Raw genomic sequence first — 21111 nt, forward strand, 5'->3', positions numbered from 1 at the left:
ACCTCTTTACGACACCTACCTGCACCACGCATCATGAATTCTTCGATGTGATGCCAAGAGTAGTACGAGATGGATCAATGTGCTTCCCAGCCATGGCGGATCATGTGGTGATCGTGTGCTGCTAAGCGGAACAAGGCCATCCTCCGCTAACACTTTGCTAAATTAAGGCCGGTCATCGTCATTTCCTTCGGCAGGAAGAAGCTTAACAGAACCTTCACGACTCGCGCGTGCGCCAACCGGCCACCACCGACCGATTGGGCGCCACGTCCTTCCCAGTTGCTGCCACTCAATACGAACACCTCCATCCATCGTCTATCAATGTGATCGCCTCATGTCCCAAATATAGAGCGCGCATTCCTCCACTCTGCCTGCCACACCATGCAGGCTTCGCGAACGAGCGGCTGTGAACGGGCGAGTATGGTTCAAGTGATCTCAACAGGGTATCGAAAGCAGCACGAGTCAACAAGATCTCAGCGTCGTTGGATCTGGATCTGAGAGTCAACGGCAGTCGTCTACTCGGCATGCCGCCATCATAGAACTTTGCTGGGCATCATAGACGGCAAGACACTCGCCACGGACAAGAATAGATGGTTTTGCCTGAACGGAAAAACATGCTCCGGATTGTGCTGGTGGAGAGTTTTGCTCCACCATACCAGCCATTCGCAAAGCGAAGGAAGCAGTGCAGCAACGCGACTCAGCCACGCTCAGATCACGCTGGTTTATGAGAAACACGTCCACACATGGATTTTCGTGTCAATACGAGCCGAGGGAAATGACTGCTCCGCATAATTTAACAAAAACACTTGCTACCAAACGGCAATACAGTAAGGGGTCCTGCAATGATTTTGGGTCAGACATCTGGAGGTTCCAAAGAACGTGTGGTGTCTGCTCTGTTAGCTGTTAACTACATTGAGCCAGCACTTCATTCTATCGAGTTGGTTTTGTCGTGGGCCAGAGGCTAGTACGGTGTGACTATCGAGATGCAGAACAGTTTCTCATCCGAGTGAGATCCTGAGAGTGAAATTATCTCAGGGTGCTTCCATGCCCACGACAGTCTTCATAAGGTGTCTGTGCCTTGTTATAGCAATTTAAGCTTCTATTTGACACCATGAGATAGGTCGGTCGATCACACGTTGTTCAGAAGTCCTTGAGTGTTCTGGCAAGAATAGTGAATCAAACATATGAGACTGTTATACTGTAAATAGCAGAAATTACCTAGCTAGGGTGTACTAAATAAACAACAACAGAGTAGTGGTATAAATACAAACACATTGAACAGATTAACAAAGGAAATTCGTCAAAAGAAAGCGAAGGGAGACCAGCGCCGGGCTCAGAAAACAGAATGCAAACAGGGGAAGAACGTCCTCCAAAGATGATCAGTAAGTCCGATGCAAGAAGACCCCCCGATCCCTTGCTCTTTCCTCCAGAAATGGTTGGTGTAGTTTCCTCCTCTTTTGTTTGTCTTCTTTCTTCATCCTCCAGTCAGGCTCAGGATTAGAACATCAAATCTTGTGATGTGTCTTTTTTGTTTTACTTCTTGCCGAACAGACCGCCAACGATGGGCAGACTGCTGGCACCACCACCACTGCCCTCCTTCTTGCCCTTCTTACCGCCCAGGCCAAGCGAGCTGGCGACGCTGCCGAGGCCGAGGCCACCGAGCAACTTGTCAATACCAAGTCCACCGAGCAGACCATTGACAAGTCCACCCAATCCAAGACCGTTGAGCAGCTGGCCAACCAGACCCAAGACACCAGTCAGCAAAAGACCGACGGCAGCAAGAATCTGGAAGAGAGGCTGGGTCATCAGGCCCCAGAGAGGGTTGAGCTTCTTCTTGGCGTGAGGCATGTCGTTGATGCGCTTCTTTGCGTTGTCGATGGTGGTGACGACGGTAGTGGTCAACTCCTTGAGGGTATCGGCCAGGCGGTACTCCTCGGGAGTGGCCTCCTTGGTGCCGGCACGACCCTTGGCTTGAGCAGCGATGCGACCGTCGGGGTCGAGGCCGCGAAGGGAGCCGTTGCACTCTTGCAGGATGCGACCACCCTCTTCGATAAGAGGCTTGACCTTGTTGACCAAATCTTCCTCGTCCAACTCTTCACGTGGGGTACGGTCGGCGGCTTCGATGTGCTGTAGAGAAAAGGCAAGTCAGTAAGGGTTCGAACAATGGCATGGAATCGGTAAGCACTTACGTCGGTGATCTGCTTGCAGATGGGCTGGACTCTCTCGAGAGTCTGAGTGCAGATGGTGCCCATCTTCTCAGCAATCTCGCGGTCTTGCTCCCTCTTCTTGCGCTCCTCCTTCTCCTCCTCGGTGAGCTCCTCCTCAGGAATCTCCTCATCTTCGATGATGTTGCCGATGAGAGTGACTTCGCCGACCTTGTTGCCGTCGTTGTCAACAACGTAGCCATTGTCATCAACCTCAAGGCCGACGCAGTGGCCGAGATCACCAGCAGTGAGTCTGCCCATGACATCGCCGTTCTCGTCACGGACTTCACCCTCCTTGTTGACACGGCGACCAGACATGGGGTTGATCTTTCTCTCTTTCTCTTCAGGCTCCCATCTCTCGGCCTTGCCGATGAGGTTACCGTTCTTGTCTTGGATCTCACCGTCTTCGTCGACCTTGTGGGCGACAAGCTTCTTGACGTCGCCTTCGATGACGCGGCCAACGATGCCACCATCGGGAGTAACAACGTATCCCTCCTTGTTGACAGTGATGCTGTCGAACCCAGCGAAAGGTCCCTCAGCCTTGGTGTCGGAGCCCTTGGCGAGCTCGGCCTTGCCAATGACATTTCCGGCATTGTCCCAGATTTGACCCTGGCCGTCAACCTTCTTGCCGACCATGGTGGACGGGTCACCTTCGGCGACGCGACCGATGATAGTACCAGAAGAGTCGACGACATTACCGGCCTTGTTAACAGTGCAGCCAGCAAGGGCGGAAAGGTCCTCAGCGGTTTGCTCCTCTTCCTCCCAGGGCTCAGCGTGGCCCTTGGTGTTTCCGTACTTGTCGGAGATGTCACCATCCTCATCGACTTGAAGGCCTGCGAGACGCTTGACGTTGCCTTCGGTAACGATACCGACGCGGTCGCCCTCGGCGTTCTCAACGTAGCCCTCCTTGTTGACGTGGAGGCCTTCGAGTCCAGCGAAAGGACCCTCAGGTCTGGAAACGCGTTCGTTCTCAGGAAGAACCTCGCAGCGACCGACGACCTTGCCGGTATCACCGTGAATCTTGCCCTCTTCGTCACAGCGGCGACCAGCGAGCTCCTTGACGTTGCCCTCGACAAGTTTACCAAGAGGAATGCCATCTTCGTTGACGACAAATCCTTGCTTGTTCAACTTCTTGCCATCGAGGATGGAGTTGTCGAGAGGGACTTCGTCTTCTTCCTCGTAAGGCTCAGCGTGGCCCTTTGCGTTGCCGTACTTGTCGTTGATGTCGCCGTCCTCGTCAACTTGGAGGCCGACAAGCTTCTTCACGTCACCTTCGGTAACCTTTCCGACAACATTGTCCTCGGAATCAACAACGAAACCTTCCTTGTTGACACGAAGACCCTCGTGGCCGGCGAAGGGTCCCTCAGCTCTGGAGACACGCTCGTTCTCGGGGAGAACCTCGCAGTGTCCAACAACCTTTCCGGTGTCGTTATGGATGTCGCCGTTCTCGTCGCACTGGCGGCCAGCAAGCTCCTTGACGTTGCCATCAATGAGCTTACCGATAGGGATGCCCTTGTCGTCAACAACGAAGCCGTTCTTGTTGAGCTTCTTACCGTCAAGCATAGAGTTGTCGACAGGACCTTCCTCTTCCTCCTCTGCGAGAGGTTCGGCATGGCCCTTGACGTTGCCGTATCTATCCATGACATCGCCGTCCTCGTCGACAGCAAGACCGATCAAGCGCTTGGCGTTGCCCTCAACGATCTCACCAACGATGTTCTCGTCCTCATCAGCGACCTTGCCGTCAGCGACGACGCGGAGACCCTGGAGACCAGCGAAGGGGCCGTCAGGCTTGGCCTCGCGCTCATCTTCGGGGATCAACTCAACGCGACCGATGACCTTGCCCTGGTCGTTCCAGATCTGACCTTGGTCGTCGAGCTTCTTGCCAGCGAGTTCCTTGGCCTTGCCCTCGACCAAGCGAGCGACAGGTACACCTTCATCACCAATCACGAAGCCAGCCTTGTTCAGGACCTTGCCGTTGAGGCTAGAAAGGTCGACGGGGTCCTCTTCGGGCTCGGGCTCCTGATCAGCCTCCTCGTAACGTTCGGCGTGACCAACAACGGAACCCTTCTTGTCAAGAATATCACCATCCTCATCGACAGCACGACCGACGAGCTTCTTGGCATCGCCCTCGGTGAGCTGACCAACGCGGTTGCCGTTCTCGTCCTCAACCCAACCGTCCTTGACGACGATCAGGCCGTCGAGACCAGCGAAAGGTGACTCCTCGTCTTCCTCGACAGGAACAGTCTTGGCGCGACCAATGACATGGCCCTTGTCGTCCCAGAACTGACCTTGGTCGTCTGCCTTGACTCCAGACTTGGAGAGCTTCTTGGCATCACCTTCGGTGAGTTCACCAACGACGGTACCGTTCGAGTCGACGATCTTGCCGGCCTTGTTGACCTTCAGACCCTCGAGGACAGAAAGAGGAGGGAGGTTCTCAGCGGCATCTTCGGCAGCATCCTCAGCACCCTCTTCGGCATCTTCGGCGCCCTCCTGGGCATCCTCAGCGCCTTCTTCAGCGTTCTCTGCATCTTCGACGGCATCTTCGGCGGCGTCTTGAGCATCTTCGGCCTTGTCGGCAGCCTCCTCGGCTTGTTCGAGCTCCTCTTCAGGGATCTCTTGAGGCAAAGCCTTGACACGGCCAATGGTGTTGCCATCGGCATCGAGGACCTCGCCCTTCTCGTTGATCTTCTTGCCAGCGCATTCGCTGAGATCACCAGAAGTGAGTTCGCCGATCTCCTCGCCGTCTTCGTTGAGGACCTTGCCCTTCTTGTTGACCTTGAGGCCTTCGAGGACGTCGAGGTCGGGAATCTTGAATTGAGGGCCTTGAGCCTCCTCCTCATCGGCTTGCTCCTCATCCTCACCCTCCTGTTCCTCTTCAGGAACGTTCTCGCCGAGCTCGGTCTGGAGTTCTTTGGTGGCCTCCTCGGCAGCCTCGCCAGGGGTGACGGAGACCTTGCCAATGACCTTGCCGTTTTGATCAAGAACCTCGCCCTTGTCGTTGATCTTCTTGCCGGCGCACTCCTTGGGGTCGCCCTCGGCAAGTTCACCGATCTGCTCACCTTCATCGTCAAGAACCTTGCCCTTCTTGTTGACCTTTCTGCCATCAAGAATGCGGAGGTCGAGAGAAGGAAGAGAGCCGCCGAGCTTCTCGGCAGCACCCTCAGCGAGACCGACCTTGCCGAGGACGTTGTCGTCAGCGTCAACGACTTCGCCATCCTCGTTGATCTTGAGGTCTTCGGCCTTGAGCTCGCCGGACTCGAGCTTCTCCTTGAGAGACTCGTCGTCGATCTGACCAAGAACTTCGCCTTGGTCATCAACAACCTCGCCAGCGTCGTTGAGCTCTCTGCCCTGAAGAGCCTCGATGCCGGGGAGCTCGTCCTCAATGTCTTGAGCAGCGTCCTTGACATCATCAGCGGCATCTTCGACGTTATCGGCAGCCTTGTCGACCTTGTCAGCGGCATCGGCAGTGTCGCCGGCAGCTTCCTTGGCCTCATCAGCAGCCTGCTGGATCTGCTCTTGAATGTCTTCGGGAGCTTCGGGGTGGATATCGGCATGGCCGATGACGTTGCCATCCTCGTCAATGAACTCGCCGTACTCGTTGAGAGTAGCGTTCATGAGCTCCTCAGGGTTGCCGTCGGTAACCTGGCCGATAGTATCACCATCTTCGTTGAAGATGTTACCAGTGGGGTCGCAGGTAAGGCCCTTGAGGATGGCGAGGTTGAACTTGTCGGAATCATCACCATCCTCATCATCTTCAGGGAGGTCGACGAAGTTCTCGGCGCCCTTGGGAAGTTCGCCCTTGCTCTTGAGGTCAGACATCTGCTTCTTGACCTGCTCGGGGAGGAGCTCGCAGCGTCCGACGAGATCGCCATCGTCGTCAAGAATCTCGCCGTCGTCACCAATTGGGTAACCAGCAAGATCCTCAGCGTCACCCTCAGCAAGCTTGCCGATAGGGTTACCGTCTTGGTCGTTGACCATGCCGTCCTCGGAAACCTCGAGGCCCTTGAGCACGGAGAGGTCTACAGGGAGGTCGTTGATGTCGTTGATCTCGGGAACGTCGGCATCGGCAGCGTCTTCGGCGGTGTCTTTGGCGTCCTCGGCAGAATCCTCGACGCCCTCGGCAGTCTCGCCAGCCTTGTCGGTAGCATCCTCAGCAGTACCCTTGGCCTGCTCAGCGGAGTCCTCAGCGGTGCCCTTGGCTTGTTCAGTGGCATTGTCGGCAGCATTCTGAGCATCCTCGGTGGCGTCTTCCGCGGTGCCCTTGGCCTGCTCTGTGGCATCCTCTGCGGTGTCTTGAGCATCCTCAGTGGCGTCTTCGGCAGTGTCCTTGGCCTGGTCGGCGACATCGCCAGCCTTGTCAGTGGCGTCACCGGCAGCATCCTCGACAGTGTCCTCGGCGTCCTCGGCAGCATCTTCAGCAGAGTCCTTGACGTCTTCGGCAGCATCACCGGCCTCGTCGGTAGCATCACCTGCAACCTTCTTGGCATCGTCAGCGGCATCTTGGACATTCTCAGAAGCATCCTGAGCAGTGTCTTGAGCGGTATCCTTGACATCTTCTGCTGCGTCTTGGGCGTCCTTAGGGGCATCCTGAGCAGCCTTCTTGGGGTCCTGAGCGGCCTTTCCGGCGAGACCAGAAGCCTTGCCAGCGAGTCCCTTAGCACCCTTGAGAAGGTTGCCACCGGACTGCTTGCCAGTCTTTTGGGCGTCGTCAGCCACTTTGCCGGTAGTGTCTTGAGCATCATCAACAGTGTCGTCGTTATCGTCTGCTTCGTCACCAGCCTTGACGGTCTTGTCGTCGTCAGCGGTGTCCTCGGTGTCTTCGGTGTCGTCGTCATCAGCTGCACCAGCAGCAGTGTCGTTGTCGTTAGAGTCGTCAATTGGCTGAGGAGCTTGCTCCTGGAGCTGGCCCTTGGCGTTGTCTCCAGCCTGGGAGACCTTGCTCAGAGGGCCTTCGTCATCGTCCTCGTCCTCATCATCACCAGCCTGGGTGGATGCGGCTTCGGTGTCGTCCTTCATCTCGACCTTGCTGGGCTCTTCAGAAGCGCCCTCGGCCTTGCTCTTGGCGTCTTCGGCGGTCTTGCCAGCCTTGTCCTGTGCACCTTGGGCGGCCTCGCCGGCCTTTTCTTGCACATCACCGACCTCTGGCTTCTCAGACGTTTGAGGAACCTCTGGCTTCTTAGCACCCTCGGGGGCGGATGCTTTTCTTGCGCCCGAAGCGGCCTGCTGTCCGAGTTTAGGAGGCTGAGGAGTTGAGCTCTGAGGCTTTCTTCCCAACTTGGTGGGAGTCTTGGGGGCGCCACCAGTGGCCTTGCCTGCAGCCGGAGAAGGAGCCATGTTTCTCAAAGTTCGTGTTGTTTTGGGGGTGGGGGAATTAGATTTAGAGCTCGCTGGGGAAGAAGCTCTGTTTGGTGTTGGAGGAAAGGAGTAGTAGGCGTAAGAGGAGGAAGATGAATTGTTGGTCATACAACAATTATGATTAAGTTATTTGGGGGAATGGGGGGAGAAAATTGATAGAGAAATTGAGACGAGGGAAGGGAGCTTGCAAAACATATAAAGGTACCTACCTCGAGCACGGAGCAAGCTAGCACTGCAGTTGGCTGGCAACGTACTGTCGAGGAAGCATGTGACGTATGAAAAGGCCAGGTAGGTAGCGCCTCACAGTGGCATCAGCAGGTTTTGCGGCTGGTGAGATGTCGGTTGGCCCTGCTCTCGAGCTGCAATTCAACGTCACAGCCACGAAAATATGGAGTGACGGCTGGAGAAGAGTGGCTACAAGGCAGCTGTATCGACGATGCGGAGAAGACGGGGCGGTCCATTAGTGGCTGCGAGGCGAGGATCGAGGGGCCTCGAGGGGAGCTTTGCAGCTCGAGGCCATCAGAGAAAGCCGTCTCATCGGCACGGATCAGGATTTTGTGCGACACGAGAGATCGATACGGAGAAAGACTTACAGACGGCAGCAGTACCGCAACCGCGACCTGTCAACAGTCTCGGAGTAAGGACAGCAAGTGTAAGCGTGGATGTTGAAATGATTGGCGCGCATCGCTGGCGGGTGACGTCTGTTACGCATACTCATCCCTGCAAGAACGGCAACACTGCATCCCGACCAGGGTCTCGGACTGGAGCTATGATGCATGAAGCTGGAGTGAGCTCGAGAAAGTTCCTTTGAGCAACATGGCAAGCTACGAACCATCGACCAGCCGTTCACGTTGCTGCCTTTTCGGGGAGTTTTTTTCGCATTGCATTGGTCGTCGTCTAGAGCTGCGAGTATCAACTGCTAGAGTTTCGGTAGAAGACCCCGACGAGCTGGCTGGGCCGTTGGAACGCTGAACATCAGTTTGTCTCAGATTGCTCTTCCTCGCGCGACACACGAAACATGACATCAGAAGCTTTCGATGGACAACCTTCAGCTCCACACGGGTCAATCAGTGTAGGGCAGCCCTGAAAATCGTGACGAAGGTGAGCATAACAAGCATCGAAGAGCATCGCGATGCCCTCATTTATACAATCGCATCCCACGGGAGGACCTGCAGTAGCATGCAAGGTTGTTTGAGTGAATGCGGATGGTGGTTCATGCTGGGGAAGAATGCCAGGTTGTCAAAAATTGTCGAGTGCCATGTCGAAAGCTGAAGTCTTGGACTTTGAGTTTCGGTATCCGAAATGAGTTGCGGGTTCGGCGGGTGGAGTTGCAAGCGCTTAGCGATGTGCTGGAAAAGTCTGCTCTCGAAGTGGGCAGCGCTGCGCCTCACGGCAGCCACACCAGCATCATGGTCGCGCTGATCTCTTTGGCACGCGAGATGCAGATCGCCCGCGACTCGCGACTTCACTCGCATGGTCGCTGGTACAACCCTGTGTCCGAGTTTATGGATTTCTCCCCCGACTCCAGCTCGTGGAACAATGTTGTAGATTGCTGTGTACGCTTTCTGAGGTTGCAAGAAGACGCTGAGTTGTTGGTATTATTGTACTCGATATCGATATCATCGTGCCGCCTCCTTCAATAGATGTTGGCAGTGGAGGCTCGAAAGTTGATTGAGTTTGCTAGCAACCACAGAAGAAAGGAAAAAGCGTGTGTCGTGCGAGAACGTCTTTTGGAAGCCAGAACAGTTCATCCAAGTCATGAGGATTCTAGCTAACCAACCACCTTTACTTCCTTGGCTACAGCGTTGCACAACTCCACCGTGACACCCGCGCCTGTGAGCACGTCAATCCACAAGCGTTGTGTGTCGCTCAAACGATCATTTTCACTTTTCACTTCTGCGAACATGACCTCTCCACCTTCTGTGTCAAGGTTCTCTTTCCACAGGAAGAGGTCAGGTACGCCTCCTCCTCGCTGTCCGTATTCCTGCGCCATGACTTTGCACACGGTACTCAGAGCCGCAGGAGGGAAGCATTTAGCGATGGATAAGAGATCTTCCAGCTCATATGACCAACTCAACCCCACGACACATGTGTTCTTCTCGTGATGGTCATCCCACACTCGTTGGATCAGATTCTGCGCCTCTCCATTATTGATTTCGTTCAGACGTTGATTGATCTCGGAGATCCGCGAAGGATAGAATGCATCCGTGTGTAGATCCAATGGACATGTCTGGTAAGGCGTCTGAAACACATCCGGAATGTAGACGAAAAGCACGTCAAAGAAGAGGTAAGCGAACAAAGTCCGTACAATGCCGCCTTCAGCATGATATCCCCTGTAGCCGAGGGAGCGGTATTGCGAAAGACACATTGCTTCCACAGAACATTCACCTTCGTTCTCATTCTCGCCAGGATCGATCCAGATGGTCTTGCCTCCCCTCCTTGTCTCGTTACCTTGGTCAGGCCTTTGTATCCGCGTACCGTGGAAAAAACGTTCTACAGGTTTGGCCAGTCGAACGTGGCTGAAGTCATGTTGCTCTCGCATTGGCACACGAAGGGCCTTCTCCAACTTCATGACTCGTTTCTGAAGATCATGATGGTACATGAGGTGTACGAGACGGTCTTGAAGACCTTCCTCGCATGTCTGAAGCGATACACGTTTCCAGTGTTTCTTCTGAGCCTCTTCTCCACGGCCCTGATCGGGCATTAGAGCATGCATGTAATGCTCTTCTAGAAGAGCCTTTCTCTGATACCAATCACCTCGTCTGGAAGTGTGGAAGAGCTTCTGCTTGAGTAGCTCTTGTAACGTTTCGTACTCACGCTTGTGATCTTTGAATTTGCCCATGACATATGCACCCTTGTGGATGATACGAGTGTAGACCCAGGCTGGGGAAAGGCGTCGCAAGTACGCACCCTCGCCAGTCATGTAAATGCTGTCTTCTTTTTCTTGTTCCTCTTGCAGTATCGTTCTCCATCTCGGAAGAATTTGATCACAGAGGTCGAGTATCGTATCCAGATTCTCTTTACTTGGCGTACCACCGAACTCGAGAACGCTGTCGAGATAGTACTGTATCCGCAGCGAAGCTTCAAACTCGAGCAACATGGGTCTAGATGCGAAGATGTTGGACGAGCGACACACGAGATAGTCTGGGAAGTTCAAGCGTGAAATCTTGGCGAGGATGATGGTGGTCAAAGACTTCTCAGTCCACATGGTGGAACGATAGAAGACGAGATGAACGCGCTCGAACAATCTTCGTGCAGGATCCGACAGTCGAATACAGGGACCTGTCTCTGCCATGATCTTGTCGAGAAAGTGCGTATCTCTGTTCTGTAGAGGAGTGCCTTCTCGACTGTCATCATCGGCTACAGATAGAGCTGATTCTTCCGTGTCGGAGCGCTTGAGCGAAGACCAGCCTAGGCCAGCTTGTTTCCCGCTTGCCTTGTTCAGGGCTTTCAGCAATTCTCTTTTCGTCTTCCCTTGGACCTTGGCGTCTTTGGCAAGTGACTTTAGCTCGTCTAGCAGGAGAAGCGAGGACGCCTCCTCTAACGTGGTAATGTGTTCTTCAGACTTGTCAGCGAAGGTGAAGGAGTGACCCAGCAAAGCGTCCTCGGGTTGATCAAAGTCGCGCGGCACTGGGAGTGAGTCGACAGTGGGCGGCGGAAGGTCGCAGGAGATCTGCAAGGTTTCGACAGCTCTGAACAGGTCGGAGATGTCGCTGTGGTAGCCAAGACGGTTGACGCGATGCCAGGCGGATGTCTTGCGGAGGAATAGACGGACGTAGAGATATTGTGCCTCGTAGTTCAGCTCACGCCAAGTGTCAAAGACCTTCTTTTCAGCATCATCGAACAGATGGCTCTCGTCTTCGAGAACAGTGTCCAGAGCAAGATTGAAGGCGTCGACGTAGATTGAACGCTGGCCAGGTATCCATTTCGGCTGATCTTTCTGAGACTCGGAGTAGTCGGTGGCGCGGGTGGCTTCGTAGGCTTTGATGGCGTCTTTGTCGGTATCTATGGGAGGGAGAGCGGTCTCGAGATCGGTAGCTTTGTGGTGTTCGTGGTCGGCGGGAGCAAGTTCGGCGTCATCTGGTGAATCTGCCTCGGGAGCATGTTCCAGTTTCAGCCTTTTGGCAGGCCGCTTCGCGTCGTCGCTGATAGCGGCGGTCGTCTTGCGATTGACCATGGCATTGTGTTTGGACAAGCCGCTGTCCCGCAGCATTGTTGTCCGCTGAAAGACTGACGCGAGGCGGCGAGGCGACGGCGACCTTGATGTAGATGCATCGACTGAGCAGATAAGATAAGATAAGATGCGCAGCAGCACTAGCGGCACGGGCCGAAAGCAATAGAGCAATAGAGTGACGCAACGGCCTCCCCGTGCAATTAGTACTTCCCGAGACCCTCAATGCCCGCTTTCCTCCAGTCGCACCTTCCTCGCGAGCATGCAGCTGAGCCGAAGCTGCTTTGTCTCGTGACAGCAAGAGTCTCCAATCCATTCGCGTCATGGCCGACGTGTCCAAACAGAGCGATGGGCCCGGTCCGTGGGACCCTGCAGCATGGGACCCCTCGACCATGCCAGATTTCGACAATGATTTCATAGGAGAGGACGACGTCCAAGAGTTCGCCAAAGCCCTCGCCGCTCCCGATTTTACTTCTCCTTCCGAAGACGATCTTCTGAACCCCTCGAGTCAGCCTCCACAGTTCTTTACCGCTCTCAACGACTGGGCCCCTGTACGCAAGAAGGTCAAAGGCCGCCAGAACCAAAGGAGTGCAAAGAAGAAGCGTGCACCTCGTCGAGGTAAGGACGAGACAAGAGAAGGATGGACATACAGCCTGCTCAAATGGCCGCTGCTTTTTGTCGTCCTGGGCTGGATCACCGCCTTAGGAATCTCATATCTGTTCACACGTCTGTACATTGGCCTGTATGAACACCTCGTCTCATGGCGGGGAAAGCGTGAACAGATACGCGCCAGTTTACGCCACATGTCAAACTACCAGGACTGGATCAGAGCCGCCGAAGAGCTTGACAGCCACTTGGGCAGTGAAAAGTGGAAGGCCACCGATGAGTACGCTTATTACGACAGCAAGACTGTCCGTCGCGTCAAACATCGCCTGCAATCCTTGAAAGCAAAAGTACAGGAGGAAGTCCTCAGCCCACCTACCATGTCTCCCATGTCTCCTGGCACGCGTGCTGTCGACGAGCTCAGAGGCCTTGTCGAAGCCTGTGTCAAGAACAACTTTGCCGGCTTCGAAAATCCCCGTCTCTACTCGGAGACATATTACGGAACCAAGAATCTCGTGCAGGAATTCATTGATGAAGCTTCGGATAGCATTAAGCTCTTACTAGACTCGGACCAGCTTTCGTTAGAAGATAAGCGTGCCATGGTTAAGCACCTCAGCACCAACTTTGGACAGACTGCTCTGTGCTTGTCTGGCGGAGCAACATTTGCATACTATCACTTTGGTATCGCAAAAGCCCTTTTGGATGCTGACCTTCTGCCGTCCATCATTACTGGCACTTCAGGAGGTGCTCTTGTCGCTGCTTTGCTTGGCACTCGTACGAATGAGGAGCTCAAGTTGACGCTGGTTCCTGCATTAGCTGCCCGAATCACTGCTTGCAGAGAGTCTTTCTCGATATGGTCCCGCCGTTGGTATCAGACCGGTGCTCGCTTCGATTCTGTCGACTGGGCTAGACGCTGTGCCTGGTTCTGCCATGGTTCTCTCACCTTTCTGGAAGCTTTCGAGAGGACAGGTCGCATTTTGAACGTGTCTTGCGTACCTTCAGATCCACACTCCCCTACCATTCTTGCAAACTATCTGACAGCTCCTGATTGTGTCGTCTGGTCTGCTGTCATTGCATCCGCAGCTGTTCCCGGAGTCCTCAATCCAGTAGTACTGATGAGGAAAAAGCGAGACGGCACTTTGGAGCCCTACGCTTTTGGTCACAAATGGAAGGATGGCTCACTACGCACTGACATCCCGCTCAAGGCACTCAATCTACATTTCAATGTCAACTTCAGCATTGTCTCGCAAGTCAATCCACACATCAATCTCTTCTTCTTCTCGTCTCGCGGTAGTGTTGGCAAACCAGTAACACATCGACGCGGTCGAGGTTGGAGAGGCGGCTTCCTTGGCTCTGCTCTTGAGCAGTATCTTAAATTGGACCTGACCAAGTGGCTCAAGGTTCTTAGACATTTGGAGTTGCTTCCACGACCTATGGGTCAAGATTGGAGTGAGGTTTGGCTGCAACGCTTTTCTGGCACAATCACAATCTGGCCGAGATCGAAACCTTCAGACTTCTGGCATATCCTAGCAGATCCATCCAAAGAACGTCTGGCAGGCATGATTCAGAATGGCCAGCAGGCCGCCTTCCCAAAACTCAAGTTTATCGCCAACCGCATGAAGATTGAGAAAATCGTGGAAGACGCGCGAAAGAATTTGCGACCCAACCCCCACGCTCTACCAACGCCTTCTATTGACAAGAGTCAAATGCACGGTATGTTGGGCCCCGACGACTTCGAATCTATGCTGGAGCGAGAACGCTCGAATAGATTTGAGCTCAAGCCCAACCTGCTATTTTCCGAATCGCCTGATCTATCGCAAAGTGGAAAGGGCTCGAGAGACCAATCGCCGATGGGTTCGCGTTTCGCAGAGCGTAGAACGCCTTCTCCATCGTTTGTCAGACGCTTCAGTGCATGGTTCGGAGGTATACCAGCACGCGCTACCCCTGATAAGTTGCGTCCGAGAGTTGCACAGTTGCAGCGTGAAGAATCGCGTGACCTTGGCAGAAGAGGCAGCGTTATTGAGGAGATCACACGGCAGACGAGCGTGTTCTTCGCCGACCCAGAGTCGGAGAGTGAGAAAGAGGACGAAGGGGAAGAGGATGATGTTGCGCCTTATGGCGGGCCTCAGCGAGACTGGCGTGACTATGGAGACGGTGATACCACGGCGAGTGAGGATGAAGCAGATGCTTACATCAATGGTAGCAGAAAGTCCAAGACTCTGTAGGAACAATTCACCGCCTGTCAATTCTACAGCAAAACGGATGAGATCATTCCAATTCTCCAATCGTGTACCGATCTTTTGTACAACCAAATATACAGACTTATGTTCACGGAATGTCGGTCCTTTACATGACACCTTGGTCCCAGTCCTCGGGCAACAAGCTTTCCCTCAACATATCCATGGCCACTGCTCTACCAGCATCTCCTTTCTGGCCCAATGCAGCGATAACTTGCTGCTCAACGTTTCCTCCAAGTTTACCTTCGAGCATGGCAGCGATCAAACCTCTAACTTCGACCTTGGCAGCTGCCTCGGCATCACCCTCGGCACGGAAGAGGTTCATGGCACCGCGGTAATATGTTTGTGCGTTCTTTATCAGTGTAGGTGCACTCTTCTGGATCGCATTTGGAAGGCCAGCAGCAGGTGTGGTAGCAAGGTTGAAGCGCAACAACTCGACATCGCCGCGCGATTCATAAACACGTGCCTTGCGTGCTTTAGCTTCAGCATCATTGATCTTTACTGCAGCGGCGTAGAGGTCTTGTGCTTTGGAGAGAGTGGACCAGCATGTTGTGGCTGCACTCGAGGGACTGAAATTTTGCGCCGTGGTTATTAGTTCGACGAGGCCATCGGCGTAGGTGCACATGACTGCTACGTTCGTGGCTCTGTCGAGGGGTTCAAAGGCCTGCTGTAGGCGGACGAGGCTGTCGTCTGCGGTTGCAGTGCCAAGTTTGAGGTCTGCTACTGCGAGGGCTGCGTGGAATTGGGCACGTTCGAGAGCGGCTTCGGGTTCTTCTTGAGAGCGTTCTTCAGCCTCGATCTGGGAGAGGTACTGGGGAATCTTCTCTTCAACCAGACTGATGCCCATTTTTGCTAGCGGAGACACATTCGAAAGATCATCGAGTGCGATGAGAAGGGTCAAGGCAACCAAACTAGAGCGTGCCGTGTCCAGTAGATCGGAAGGTGTAATGTATGCTTGCACAGAAACATATTCGCCTTCCTCGTCGCCCTCTGAATCTGCATCTTCTGCCGCTCGAGAGGATGAAGCTACAGGCTCAGCTGGTGGAGCTTGCTGCTCGACCGAGACACCACCTTCTGCCTCCATCGAATTCGCATTCTGCTCCTCGATGATCTTCTCCTGACGAGTGAAACATGCCGATAGCAGTTCTAGTGCTTCACGAAGAAGAGCTATCGAATCAGCTTGTGCACTGAAGATGCCTACTTCTGTTACGTGCTCGGCAATCGTAATCATGACTTGAGCAGTGTTGAACAGAACGTCGGCCGAGTCGGCATTGAGTTGGAGAGCATAACGATGAGAAGTCAGAGCCTGCTGCAAGAAATCGAGTAGTGGAACCGTGAGCTTGGCTATCAGAGTTGGTTGTTGTGATAGTTCGAACTCGAGACGAGCTCTGTTATGTTCGCGATTAGCCGATATTTGAGGACTTCCAAGAGAAATGTTTCATACTTGTTGTAAGCTAGATCAGCATCCTTGGGATGTTTTTGCAAGCCATTGTTGTAGATTTCGATAGCTCGGACAAAGGCACGACTCGATTTAGCAGGATCGCCAGCTCTCCATTTGCCTCCAGTTTCTTCTTCGGCGTCGGCAGCTTCTTGGAAGTCATATGCAGTTACCAAGACCTGAGACAGTTAATACAACTCTGGAAAATAAGCCATGGCAGAAATTGATGAAAGACACACCTTTGATTTTTTCTGTTGTTTAGGAAGCTTGGGCTTCTTGAGAAACTCCTTTGACTTGACCATGGTTCTTATTCATTCGTGGAGAATTCGTAGGGGGCTAGAGGCTTCTGATTGGTGTCTTCCAGAATCGAGTGCGTGTCTGACGGCAAGACAGGAAATAGTTAGCGTTGGAGGTGGTTGGAGATGGCTAGATATTTCATAAACCGTGCACAGTTATGATCAAGTTGTGAGCCGCAATGACCGAAATGTGCACCGGGCACGGCAAGAAGCAGCGCGGGGCGATGACAAGCGAGTTGCTCGGTCAACGCTCCTGCCAATAATCACTATCCATATCCTCTCTAAACCTGCAAAGTAGCTGCGGCTACGGCACCATGCAGAAGCTGCCCAACTTTCCTGTTCTGCGCCTGCTTCCTCTGTCCATGTCTTCTTCGTTTTGTAATTAACGCGCATCTCTTGAACCTCGAACCAGCATTCTTGTCCACGAAAAAAGCTTCCATACCGCGACCCGTTCCAGCAGTCCAGACACGTGCTTATCGATTAGCAATCGACTGTGGCTAGAAACGACTATCACGACTTTATGATTTGACGACCAACTTGAACAGAACGGAACCAACGCCCACTTGTCGAGCACAAAGCCCAGCATCTCTACCATCAGCGTCGCCCATCACTCCAGCATTAATCGAGAGACCAGCACATCCATAGCATCATCGTGCGCTTGTATAGCGCCGACAGCATGTCGACCGATGGCGCCAGCCCTCCGGGCAGCAGTGTCTACGACTCCAGCACTATGTTTGTTGGAGATGGAACATGGATCTCTTCCAAGAATACTTTTCTCCTGCCTAATCTCCAAGGACTCAATTTTGCAACAATGCAGTTGAACAGTGAGATTGCCGAGACTTGACCAGCCTTGATGTGTACCTGACTCTTTGTTACTCTGCAGGCATGTCCAGTCGCTTTTCCGCACTCCCTCAGTACCACCGTCTCATCATTGGCCACGGAGTTGTTGCTGCCCTCGTCTTCCTCCTTATCGTCCCTTCAGCTATTTTTGTCGCTCGCTTCTATTACCGAAACCCGCGACTTGCTCTCCGACTCCACATCCATCTACAGATCCTGACGGTCGCACTCATCACCGTTGTGCTGATTCTTGGCTGGTTTGCTGTCGGCCCTGAACGAAGCTTGTCCAACCCCCATCACGGCATCGGCGTCGCTCTGTACACTCTTGTGCTTGTTCAGTTCTTCGGTGGTGCACTGATCCATCGAATCGAGAAGGGAAAGTCACGATGGAAGATCCCTCTCAAGCTGATGGTAAGCGAGAACCTCATGTCAACCGTTCAGTCCTTCTACACGATGTTGATTACGCTGTCAGCTTCACCAATGGCTGGGAAGAGCAATCGCTTTGCTCGGCATTGCACAAATTCCTCTCGGCATGACCCTCTATGGCTCTCCCAAGTACTTGTTCATCCTCTATGCTATGGCTGTCTTTGCCCTCATCGCCTTGTACTTTATCCTCTGTTACCTATACCAACCTGTTGCCGACTATGATGATTACTCGAGTTATACCTCAGGCCCAACAAGAACAGAGATCACCGACGACCGTCGAAGTGGACGCACGCGAAGAACTGTCAGTACTAGTAGTAATGCTAGTCATCACGGGCTGAGAAACACGGCTTTCTTCGGTGCAGGTTTGGCTGGACTGGCAGCGCTTCGTCGACGCTCGCAAAGTAGAAATGCTCAAAGGTCTCAGGGAGCAAAGGTTCCGTCGCACAGATCGTACCCCTCTGGTTCTTACATCGAAGAGGAAAAGATAATCGAAAGACGTCCCAAGAACAACACCTGGAAAAACAGGTTACTAGGTGCTGGTGCTGGACTCGGGGCATATCAAGGGTTGAAGAGGGCCTTCTCACGCAAACAGCCACAAGACGAAGAGAGCTATGCTGGCTCCTCATATGCTCCTACAGTCGGTGGGAGCCAGGCCGTCAACCGAGCTGACGTGATAAGAGTTCAAGACGGAGAAGCACCTCTGTCACCCGAGCCTCATCGGATTATCAGGTCGGACCGAATCAGCACAGCGCCAGCAACTGCTTCCCTTGGACAGCCTCTCCGATCACGCACAAGTCGTGATTCATTCTCATCTTACGATAGTAGGAGTTCTTTCGAAGACGAACAACCTTCTCGGCCAATCAAGTCCTCCGAGCCTGGTATTATCGCTGGCATCGGGTCCTTAGGATTGCTCGGGTACTTCAGACGGAGGCGTGAGCAGAATCGGATTGAGAAGGATAATGTTAGGGTCGTGGACATGAGACAGCAAGAACGACAGAATGCTGAGCGCATCAATCGTGCCAACAGCCAGCGATACTCGGATCGTCACAGGCACAGAAGGCCAAACGTCACCGAGACAGAGGCCACGCATGATCTCGGATTTGCCGGAAGTAATCCAGAGCTCTCGAGACATCACATGCCCACCAGCAACATGCCCCCTTTGCCCGCTTCTGCGGCAACTCTACCCGCAAGTAATCAGTACAGTACAACTCAATTGCCGAGCAACGACGGGCCTGCAGGTTTGGCGCCACCGATAATGGGTCCTGCATACCCAACTCAACCTGGCCCCGTGTCAATGCCCGAAGGAGCCGTTGTACCAGATGCTTCTCGTCTTGCAAGGTCCAACAACACATCTAGAGCCCATCTTCCGGCAGAGCCGATCGCATCAGGTCTTGCAGCTGTCGATACCTCTCATTCGCATATGAGACCTGATCATCACGAAAGAACAGATCATTACAACACTGCTTCACAAATCAAAGTCGCCAACAGTCCGACAAGCGTTGCCTCTCCACCAGTCAGCGTCAAGGTGAAGATGCATAATGATGGACGCCATGTCACACTTCGTCGACTGAACGAAGATGAAGCCGCAGCTGAGCGAGAGGCACGAAGGCGGGAAAGACGTCAAAGAAGGAGGAGAGCTGAGAGTCTGAGCTCTGGGGTAGAGGATGAGAATGTCAGGTACAGACGCGCTCAAGGCACCATGCCCTCTCCCAACGCTGCAGCCAGACCACCAGCTGTATCACATTCGGATGAGTTGAATCTGCCTCCAATGCAGGGTCCTCCACCAGTACCTGTCCACAGTACAGGTATGAGTCCTGTAAACATGCCGTCCAGTGGCATGAACAGCGCAATCGGTAGTCCTGGACCCTACGACACAGGTACTGGAACGGATCTTAGTGCCTTTGAAACCAACAGAAAGAGGCGAAGAGCAGAACGAGCTGCCCAGCGAGGCGCCAACCAAGGTGCTCGTGTGGAGTTTTCCTGATGACAGCGGGTTCCTATTCGCAATCACAGATGGAGCGATCTTCATGGCCTGTTATCACATTGTATTTGCAGCATGGCGTTTCATGTGGGAATTACTGAGGAGGTTTGACTAGATTCTTAGCGATGTATCAACGAACAGGAGTCTCTTTACATGTTCATGCAGCAGAATCTCAACAGTGATTCTGAAAGATGCAGTGTGCCGTGCGGAGAACCAGTCCCGATGGCTAGAGTGATAGCTAGCCCAGCAACTTTGGTCTGCTCAAGGTCTGCTGGCGAGTCGCCATACACCACTACAGATCACATGATTGGCATGTCATGCGGGAAAGGTGAGCCCATCCTCCAATGGCAATTGTGCTTGTTTCTGCTTGAGTTGTGGCTTCAGAGCAGATTCGCAATTGTTGCTTGACCGCTGCAGAGTCCTCGCGTGGATAGCTTCCGACTCTGGACGTCTGTCTTTCGACTTCCTCAGGCGTCAACAACATCACAGCATGATTTCAACTCAACCAAGCTGGATGTTTTATGTGTGTTTTCAAACCAGTTGACCCAGCAAGGAGCATGATTCAGATCATTGGCGCGATGCGTGCATGCAGGAATATGCACACAGCCACGGCTCTGAGCTGGCCAAACAGCATTTCGCGCGGCCACTCCGGTGCAGTCGACGAGTGATGATGTGTTTTTCTGGATGGAACACACCGAACAAAGGCTTGTGAGTCGTAATCTAGAGCCCTCGATCGTCGAGATTGAACACTTGGAATCTGGCGAGTAAGAGTCATGCTATATTGAGCCCGCATACAGCTACGCGGCTAGCGGATCCGGCGTCGAAAGGAGCGAGCGCTTGCGGCGTGCGGCATTTCGAATTGCGGCAGAAGACGGGCGTGTTATCACTTGTCACTCCAACGGCAGAAACAATGGATATAGACGGCTGCTCGCCTTCTCAAGATGAGATGCCTCTTGGGATATTGTCAACGTTTCCCAGCCCAAGGGAATAACGAAGAAACGTCGGCCAGATCTGCGGCTAGCACACCGTTGTGAGCCCGCGGTTGAGACACGCGAGCGAAGCCACTGCCGCACTGCGCCATCCCCACTTTAGGTTTGAGCATCTCGCCTGCTCAGAAGCCCTTTTCCCTAATCGAACACATCCAGTCCAGGTCGTACACGTTGCAAGTCCGATCAAAGCTGACCTTGCCACTGCGAACACCGACTAAGACCGCGTCATATTTTCTGCCCGTCTTCTCTGTTTCCTTCTCGAATACCTCGGTTTCGTCGGTGGCGGTGCTCGGCAAACCATCTTCCCTTGAGGGTTCACGAAACGTGCTTGCATGAGGATTCCTTGATACAGGTTATGGTCATTGTGCTTCTTCTATTTTCGATCTTTGTGGAGTCAAAACTTCAAAATTATATTTGAATGTCTTTTCGAGCTTCCGGTCTCCAGTACATCTCCATCAGCAACAGCCAACAATAACTCTGGCGGCACCTACCATGAAGAATATGAGAAATTCCATCCAGTTTGCAGACTTGGTCCCAACTCTGGTCTAGATTGCCCTCGGTCATTCTATAATTGAAC

The 21111-nt window shown here is 53.4% G+C and overlaps 5 protein-coding genes across 5 annotated transcripts; 2 read left to right on the forward strand and 3 right to left on the reverse strand.

Moving 5' to 3' along the window:
* Positions 1-1530: 1530 nt before the first annotated feature.
* M436DRAFT_60857 (uncharacterized protein) lies at positions 1531-7535 on the reverse strand (the record flags this gene model as incomplete). The annotated part of the gene is made up of 2 exons (XM_013575636.1): positions 1531-2124; positions 2187-7535. 2 exons carry the CDS (start codon positions 7533-7535, stop codon positions 1531-1533), a joined length of 5943 nt encoding a protein of 1980 aa, XP_013431090.1.
* Positions 7536-9327: 1792 nt separating this feature from the next.
* On the reverse strand, positions 9328-11733 carry M436DRAFT_39180 (uncharacterized protein; the record flags this gene model as incomplete). The annotated part of the gene is made up of 1 exon (XM_013575498.1): positions 9328-11733. One exon carries the CDS (start codon positions 11731-11733, stop codon positions 9328-9330), a length of 2406 nt encoding a protein of 801 aa, XP_013430952.1.
* A 317-nt stretch (positions 11734-12050) lies between these two features.
* On the forward strand, positions 12051-14555 carry M436DRAFT_60859 (patatin-domain-containing protein; the record flags this gene model as incomplete). Its single annotated transcript, XM_013575637.1, has 1 exon — positions 12051-14555. The coding sequence occupies one exon, from the start codon at positions 12051-12053 to the stop codon at positions 14553-14555; it is 2505 nt and encodes an 834-aa protein (XP_013431091.1).
* Positions 14556-14676: 121 nt separating this feature from the next.
* M436DRAFT_78804 (uncharacterized protein) lies at positions 14677-16307 on the reverse strand (the record flags this gene model as incomplete). The annotated part of the gene is made up of 3 exons (XM_013575969.1): positions 14677-15955; positions 16012-16184; positions 16245-16307. The coding sequence occupies 3 exons, from the start codon at positions 16305-16307 to the stop codon at positions 14677-14679; spliced, it is 1515 nt and encodes a 504-aa protein (XP_013431423.1).
* A 670-nt stretch (positions 16308-16977) lies between these two features.
* On the forward strand, positions 16978-19548 carry M436DRAFT_78805 (uncharacterized protein; the record flags this gene model as incomplete). Its single annotated transcript, XM_013575970.1, has 3 exons — positions 16978-17125; positions 17185-17549; positions 17611-19548. 3 exons carry the CDS (start codon positions 16978-16980, stop codon positions 19546-19548), a joined length of 2451 nt encoding a protein of 816 aa, XP_013431424.1.
* Positions 19549-21111: the final 1563 nt, after the last annotated feature.

Source organism: Aureobasidium namibiae, assembly GCF_000721765.1.
Source record: "Aureobasidium namibiae CBS 147.97 unplaced genomic scaffold scaffold_2, whole genome shotgun sequence".
Classification (NCBI taxonomy): Eukaryota; Fungi; Ascomycota; class Dothideomycetes; order Dothideales; family Saccotheciaceae; genus Aureobasidium; species Aureobasidium namibiae.